This window comes from Quercus robur, chromosome 4 (assembly GCF_932294415.1).
Source record: "Quercus robur chromosome 4, dhQueRobu3.1, whole genome shotgun sequence".
In the NCBI taxonomy this organism is placed as follows: Eukaryota; Viridiplantae; Streptophyta; class Magnoliopsida; order Fagales; family Fagaceae; genus Quercus; species Quercus robur.
The window spans coordinates 37,988,728-37,997,661 of NC_065537.1; the positions used below are offsets into that span (position 1 = coordinate 37,988,728).

At 34.5% G+C, this 8,934-nt stretch overlaps 2 protein-coding genes across 2 annotated transcripts; both read right to left on the reverse strand.

Annotated features, from left to right (window-relative positions):
* Positions 1–497: 497 nt before the first annotated feature.
* Positions 498–2,442, reverse strand: LOC126721445 (desiccation protectant protein Lea14 homolog). The gene is made up of 2 exons (XM_050424477.1): positions 2,191–2,442; positions 498–864 (listed from the first exon to the last, which is right to left on the reverse strand). Exons 1-2 carry the CDS (start codon positions 2,394–2,396, stop codon positions 615–617), a joined length of 456 nt encoding a protein of 151 aa, XP_050280434.1. The 5' UTR covers positions 2,397–2,442; the 3' UTR covers positions 498–614.
* Positions 2,443–5,445: 3,003 nt separating this feature from the next.
* Positions 5,446–5,898, reverse strand: LOC126721829 (uncharacterized). The gene has a single exon (XM_050424900.1). It carries the CDS (start codon positions 5,896–5,898, stop codon positions 5,446–5,448), a length of 453 nt encoding a protein of 150 aa, XP_050280857.1.
* Positions 5,899–8,934: the final 3,036 nt, after the last annotated feature.

Sequence of the window (8,934 nt, forward strand, 5' to 3'; positions counted from 1 at the left end):
GATTGACTGCATTGAATAACTCCCTGCCTTCGTCAGTGATGATGGCTTTCTTCGTTGTTTCCGATGACCTCGTCATGGATGATTCCGCCGTCACTAGTGTTATCTTCGTCAGCGGGATGTAGAATCGTCATTCCCGTCAGTCTTGATTAATGTACATTCCAATCCACATATAGATCAATTTGACAAAAATTTGAAATAAGTTGGATCTTGAGAAACGTTGTAATCTAAAAGTATTTTGATATTCAAAAATGAATTAACACAGATTTTTTTTTTTCTTTTTTTTTTGATAGAATCAATTTTGGTTGGTGAGATATGAATTTACAATTATCGGTTGAGCAATTATTGCCTGTGGTATTGGGCGTAATAATTAGAGAGATTACACCATTGTATTCTGTATAGATAAAACTTGGAACAATTATTGGCTTGGCAGTTGGCATACAGCACGATAAAAGGAAAATTCCCATATGTATTTGTGCAACAAAAATTGAAGATAGGAATAGGATACAAGAAGTAGTTGTTATTCATCATCCAACAAAAAGATACTAAAACAAAAACAGTATTTAAGAGTGTGTATGATATTCCACAAGCACAAGCACAACCATTGAAACTTAAAGTTAAAACATGTCAGAGAGGGTAGGTAGCTTGACCTCTCCCTTGGTAGAAAGGGGAATGGTAAAGTTTCCAATGATGGGAAGGTCAATAGTGATACCCAAATCCAACTCATAGTCTATGTCCCCATCTGCACAAACATCCTTTGCCAAGCTCACCATTATACTGTGTGCCACCTTCACTGGAACCTCTAGCATTGTTGTGTCACTCGCCTTCAGAGACCCAGGGTCTGGTACTGTCCCTGATGCAATCACCCTGACCCACACATACATAAAATTAAATTACCATAAATTATTGCAAATTTAATTTTGATTTTATCAATCCATATCTTTTACATTTAAAACAAAAAATTAAGTTATTATAATTTACAAAGAGATCAAAAAGAAATGGAATTTTAAATTTGATCACCGCGTCTATATGGTAAATATGTAGTTACAAATAATAAAACCAAAGTAATTAATAGGAATTAAACCTAAGACAATTTCAAATAGAAAAACTTCAATCATTTCAATTTCAATTTCAATTTCAATTTGTTTGAGAGAGGAAAAGGAGTGTTTATCACAAATAGTCTAAATAGCTTTGAACGAGTTTTAAATTTGTTTGAATCCTCAGTATTAAGAATTAAGACGATGGAATATCCCCACTTTATATCTATTCACACTAACATGACTAGCATATCTAGTAAGGTAACGAGCAACACATTTCCGTTTATCTCTTAACATGTGAAGAACTATAAACATGAAAAGAACCTATGAGAGTTTTTGCCTCCTTAATCAAATAACCGAAGAGGCTAAGGAAACATCATGGTTTCTCAAAGAATTGATCATTGTAGCTTTTAACCCTTGGAAACCATAATAACTTTGATAAAGTATGCATAGTTGTATACCAAAGATAAAAAGTGTCGATCAAATATCGTCCAGTCAAAACTTCATCTTTTGAGCATATGCCCGTGGCAGATTCTTCAAAGGAATTTTTAGATGTTTAATAAAGCAAAAAAGATGTGGTATTGTGGAAGCTCTAAATTCCCTTCGAAGAACACCACCAAGCATATGCTTAAATTGATTTTTTTTTTCTTTTTTGTTTTTTTCCTCTTTAAAAATGCTTTAAGAAGCCACAAGCAAAAAGAGATCACACTCTTTGAAACTGCTATAAGGTACCACGTACCGAAGAATTGTAACTAGATTAAAATGAACAAAGTTGGAGTAATGTCCATGTTCCATGGTGCAAATGAAAAACATATAAATGTCATTGAATTCGGTATTATCCCATCATTATTATCTATTATCCATTATTTATGCTACTATTTAAAAAACTTCTACTGTTGAATTATTCTTTTTTTAAGTTCAATACTACCCTTATGCCTCTATATTTAATAAAGATAAAATTAAAAAACATTTCGATAAAAATACAATTTTAACTTCCACTAAAACATTAATCCATAAATATATAATTGATCACATAAAATGAGCCAAAAAAAAAATCAAAAGCAAAGCTAAGATCATAATACATAGTATTATATAGCAACGAGATAAATATATAAATATATATATATATATATATATAAAGAAAAAAAGAAGCTACCTGCCAGCACTCTTGAGAGTGTAAGAGATCTCGCAAATGGGTATGGGATGTCCATAAGGGTTGGTCACAGAGACCTTAGCGAGGTACTCCACAGAATCACCGCTCACACGCTTGAAATCAACATCATTGATAGTAGCCTCTGGCTTCTTTACGTTGGCCACATTCTCTACCACGAAGTTCTTAGCTTTGTTCAACAACTGAGACATTTTGGTTGAAGAGATCGAGAGACCCAGTTTCTGTCTCTGATCTTTGTTGAGGATTTTTATATATATAGTTGCAGACATTGGGTCTTGACACCTCTTTCTTGAGGATCTTTCACACGTATGACTCAAATGAGGTGGCGGTGACACCTCATAATCATATTATGGTCTTACGCGTGACACGTTTCTTCCGCGAATAAAGATCTACGATCTGATTTTTTTTTTTTAATTTTTTAATTTTTTTTTTAATTAACAGGATTTGAGCAAGGAATATTATTATGACTTAAGACCAAAGAAAAAAAATTTTGATGAGTCACTTTCCGGAATTTCTACCTTTGGAATGAAACTGTCTATACGTTCACTAACGCGAAACTCATTCGCACAAATAAAATAAAATAAAAGAGGATTACCGACATGAAACTCATAAAAAATAAAATAGAATAAAAATAAAAATAAAAGAGGACTTTTACCGACATGAAACTCATAAAAAATAAAATAGAAATAAAAGAGGACTTTTACCGACATGAAACTCATTTTTTTGTGGAAAAAAAAAAAAAACTTTTTCACTCTTAATTTCATCTGGATGAGGCAGCGCATTCAAAATAGATAACTTTGCAACACTTAAAAGGTTGTTTGGCATTATTGTTTAAACAACAATTTTCAATGTTTAAATACAGTGGTGACTCCAGGAATTTTTTCAAGGTGTTCCTTAAAAAGTATAATTTTTTTCAGTAGCGATTTCAGGAATTTTTCCCAAATGTATTGTTGTTTAGTTGTTTCATTAATTTATTTGTCTTTTATAAACTATAATTCGTTATAATGTTGTTTCATTAATTATAAAATTATTAATTGTTGTTTAACCTAACATAATTTAATTTGTCTGTCTTTTATAATGATTGATTAATTAAATTATTAATTATTGTTTATTAGTTGTTTTCCCCAATTAATTATTGGTTAATTAATATCCCAAACAAACAAATTAATTAGTTCAACTAATTACTATGGTTGTTTGATACTTGGAATATCACACTATTACTTAACAAAAAAAATAAAATAAAAGTCAATAAATTGTGTAGCACAAAAATATTTAGGCCGTATAGCTTAAGTCCAAATCTAAAAAAGAGTGATTTATTACATATTTTATGACCATTAGTTGAACTAATCAACTAGTGCACAACACACAGCCATATTTATTAATTATTAGTTGCACACTAGCACTAATACTAACACACAGCACACTTGCACTACCCGGCCCCATGCCCCATCCACCCCCCAATTCAATAGACAAACCCCAATGCCCCATGACCCCCTATCACAAGACTAGAGCCAATTATATAAAGCCAATTTATTGCATCTCACCAAAAGACACCAACACTAAAAGACAATTAATAATCTCACCAGTCACCAACACCAACACCAACACCAACACCAACATCGGATAAAGCCAAAAACACTGTTTAAGATAATATAACTTGATTCTTGACTAGTCTTCAAATAACAAAAGCAAAAGAAACTGGGGAACTAAACTACACTTGCCCAGTTGCCCACCAAAACAGTCAAAGCTTTTTTTTAGAGAAACCATATTGGAGACTCTAATTATGCTCCATCAGCAACTAGATACACAGAGTAAAACAGGGTAAATATTAATAAAGAGAGACTGAGATAGAGATGAAATACCTGTTGAGGGAGCAGGGGGGCCTGAGTTTGAGGGGCGGCGCCTTCGGGCACAGTGGCGAGGTGAGGAAGATCGATTGGGCAGCACGTTGTCGAGATGTAGCTTCCGTTTGAATGGGAGATCGAGTTTGAGGCTGGCCCGATTTGGCAATCCACGATCTCCTTCTCCGTCCAACGCGTCCGTTCCGTTGGTTGTTGGTTATTGGTTGTTGCGTGACTTGCGTTTGTGAAGTCTTTGAGGCCCGATCTGATTTCAGTATATTAGGTTAGGTTTTTTTTTTTTTTTTTTTTTTTGTGGAGAATCCATGGGTTATTGGGTTTGCTACCCTTTGTTGGGCTTGCCATCAGTTTTTCTTTTTTTAAGAATCCGTGGGCTTGCTACTTGCTCTATTACAATTTTTTTTTTTTTTTTTCAGATTTTAATTCAAATATTTTTTTGGTTTTTTTTTTTTCTTGAAAGTAGAACAAATAAAATATTTTTTTTGTTAGGGTGTTCCTAATTTTGATTGAGGGTGTTCTTAATTTTTTTTTTTTAAGGGTAAACAAATAAATTTTTTTTTTTTTCGGTTCAGGGTGTTCCTAGGAACACCCTAGGACCAACGTGGCGTCGCTACTATTTAAACAACAATAATACTTCTGACACGTATTTTTATAACACTCAAATATGTATTTCTACAATACTAAAAACTGAACAACAATACTTAAACACTGTTACTAAAAGGGCAATTAACTTTTTGCAATTATTTTGAGGTTAAGTCTAACAAAATTTTAAACAACAATAATACTTTTGACACGTATTTTCATAACACTCAAACACATATTTCTACAATACTAAAAACTGAACAACAATACTTAAATACTATTACTAAACGGGCAATTAACTTTTTGTCAATTATTTTGAGGTTAATTCTAACAAAATTTAGTATTAAAATACCAATTCACCCCTCTCCAAAACAAACATTGGTTTTTTAATGCTATATTCCGTTAAACTCAATTGAGAAGGTGAAGGGAGGATCTAAAGTATTACATGAGTTTTAGTTTATAGGGTTAATCATATATTTTTGTAGTTCAGAAGATAAGAATAAAACGAAATATAATTTTGGGTTCATATACCTTTTTTTTCTTTTTCTTTTTTCAGATTTGACAATTTTTTTGAATATATTGATTTGACAAATTTGGTTACATATATTCCTGTTACATTCCTATATTCTCCTATATTAAGTGCAAGAAAACCTAAAAAGAATATTCTAATCCTTAAGATAGCTTGCATAAAATATTCTTCTATCTCTTTTTCTAAACATGGGATAAACTTTTTTTTTTTTTTTTTTTTTTGAGAATCCAAACCCGAGGCCAAAATATATTAAAAACATAAAGAGGGGAATTACAAAGAATCCCTCATTACAAGAGGAGCTATATCCTCAGGAATGGTCTCAAGCCAGACCTGCAGCTCGTTGCTTGACTTAGAACGTCTGGCAAGAAAATGGGCAACCAAATTACCTACACATTTTACGTGAACAAAATTACAAACTCTTAAAACATTTGCCAAAACAAGGGTGTCCTGCAACACATGACCATACTCTGGATGAACAACCTCCCTAGATTGTAAAGCTCTAATAATAACTTCTGCATCACCTTTACAAACTACATCAAAAATACTTAACTCTTTAGCAAAATTTAGAGCTCTACAACACGCTAGAGCTTCCATAGTTGCAGAAAACCTGGGGATTGGGATGCGTTCTGCCAAGGCTCCCACAACTTGCCCACTCGAATCACGAATCACCACACCTAAGCCAGCAGCACTGAGATCACTAAACAGAGCCCCATCAAAGTTCATTTTGTAAAGAGGAGAAATGGGGGGCATCCACCTAACAACTCTTGAGCAAGCTATTTGAACCTGTTGTTCCTGCACCTAGGCGGACTAAAAATCCAACAAGAACTGCTCTACTGTAGCCCGACTGTGGTGGTACTCAACAACAGAATCCCCCACTCTAACCGAGTTTCTTCTATTCCAGACTAGCCACATAATAATACATAAGAGGTTAACATCAGTTCGGTCCCTTAAAGAGAACAACAAGTCCAACAAATCAGCAAAAGCGGAGAACTTATGTTTTGTGCACTTCATTACTTCCACATCAACCTCCCATATAACAAACAACCTGTGACAGCCCCATAAAGCATGTATAGTATCCTCACAATTAGCTTTACAATTTGGACAATAAGCTGTTTGGACAACCCTTCTTCGCCGCAAGTTGAACAAAGTTAGTAATGCTTCTGTAACAACCCAAGGAAAAGCGCTAGCCACATCTGCACTATACGTCAAAAGGACTAGTCACAATTGAGACTCCTTGCAGTTATTAATAAAACCTAATTCAACCCAGTAAATACCCGATGTGAGACTCATCACACACCCACACACATCACACAATCAATCAAATTGGGACATCACAATCTCCCCCACTTAAATCCCTAACGTCCTCGTTAGGGCCCACTTTATGGGGTAGTGTCTCTGAGCCCACATGGGATTACCGAGCCGGCTCTGATACCATATGTAATGACCCAAGGAAAAACGCTAGCCACATCTGTGCTATAACTCAAAAGGACTAGTCACAATTAAGGCTTCTTGCAGTTGTTAATAAAGCCCAGTTCAACCCAATAAATACCCGATGTGGGACTCATCACACACCCATACACATCACACAATCAATCAAATTGGAACATCACAACTTCGTTTGCGGCTCTCCAAATTATATGCTTGACCTTGTATGGAACCTACAAACTCCATATGCCCTTCAATATTTGGTTATAGCTTCTATTTGTTGAACATGTTGGAATTTTATTCCTCTCAGACAAAGCCAGCAACTTGTAAGCTGTCTGAGTGGTATAAACACCATGAGTTGAAGATTGCCACACCTATTTATCTGGGATATCTCGAATACTTAGAGGAATACCTTTTATTATGTGGGCTTCAAGGGGTAGGAACTCTTGTGCAATCAAATCAGCTTTCCACTAATGCTCTTCTTGATCAATAAGATCACAAACCATAGATCCGGGTGTCAAGATTGAGACTGGGAAAACTATTTTTGAGGCTGAAATTTGTGGAAGCCACCTATCTCCCCTAATCTTCACTGGTTGACCATTCCCTATCCTCCACACCGAGCCCAAGTCAATGACATGTTTAGCCTGGATAATACTTTTCCAAGCGAATGAACCCTTATTAAAGACCTCACAATCCAAGATAGAACAATGGGGGAAAAACTTAGCCTTAAAAACTCTATGGAAAAGACATTCTTCATTATTCTCTAGCCTCCATATCTGCTTAGCAAGTAGAGAGTCGTTGAACTTACTCAACTCTTTGAACCCCATCCCACCTTCGTTTTTAGGTTGACACAATTTTTCCCAACTAATCCAGTGAATCTTCCTTTGATCCCCTCTATACCCCACCAAAACTTTCTTATTAAGCTCTCTATCTCTCTTATCAGCCCTTTTGGCAACTTGAAACAAGACATGGTATATGTAGGGATCACTTGAAGCCTGTAATAGTGATTTTAATCTTTTATCCTCCAAAAGAAAAATACTTGGAAAATTATAGTTTATCCTCTTAAACTGTACCTTCAATTATTCCAATCCTCTAAACTATGTGAAACAGAGAAAGCACACTTACCCCAAAATTTTAAACAAAAAACTGATATGTTTTAATATTGAACATAAGCTTACGTTAAGACTAATCGAAGAAGCATAATAAGAAATAAGGTTTCTAGCCTGGTCCTAATGCCTTAACGAATAGTAATTCTCGTTCATTTATGAATATTAGCAAGCATTAGAAATGCAGAGAAAAATAATTGAAAGAGAGCTGAGGAAAACTGACCTCCATTGATAATAGCTGTGTTTAAACCTTGAGTAGAAAAAGGAGAAAAAGACCTGAGAATCTGAAGAGGTACAGCCTTAGAGATGAGTATATGACACATTTACGTCTTAGAAATCTATCTTTTGTTGGGAAAATTACAGCGAAAGCACAACCATACAAGAACACAAAAATTTACGTGAAAATCTTTTCTCCTTGAAGGGAAAAACTATGAGACAAACTCCGAATAATTTCGCTTTATTAAATAGAGATTACAATACTTAGAGATACAACTTGAGCAAAAAGAACTATCTTTTTCTTTTCGCACACTACTCTCTTTCTCATTGTGTATCTCTCACAATTTTCTCTTATTCTTTCTATTTTTCTCTTTTCTTTTTGCTTGCTCTCACTTACACAGTTCTTCAAGACTGCACTTAGTCCTCAAACTCTGAGACTTCACTTCTTTTCTTCCTTCCACACTCTTCACATCAAATCACAATAAATACAAGCCACTTACTTTGACTTTGCTTCAACCAAAATCTCTTTCTTCAGCTCTCATTGGCCGAATAGCCTTTTGTTGTTTCTTTTCATTTTTCTTCAGCGTGTCCAACACACTTCGGCTCACTTCTCATTAAGAGAAGCCAGACTTCTCACAAGTCATGAGTGATATGCTCATTAAATGAGCTCTTGAAAAAACATGTGAGCTGGACCCATGGTGCAGTGCACCCAACATCTTTTACTTAACGAAAACTATTATTTATTGAGTATTATGCAACTTATATTGCTTATAAAGCTATCTTATGAAAGTAGAAAACATTTTTGCACGTAATTGCTCTCCAAATGGCAATTACAATTTTCTCGCAATAATATCAACCTTACTAATTTTTGTAACAATTTCAACAGCTTTTACCGTTTCCAACTTCTTCTACTTATCATACTTACTAATAGCCTAGTCTTTTTCTTTCTTTTTTGATGAATTATAGCCTAGTGTTTTGTGGCATCCAACCACTTGTCCAATACATTTGTCAT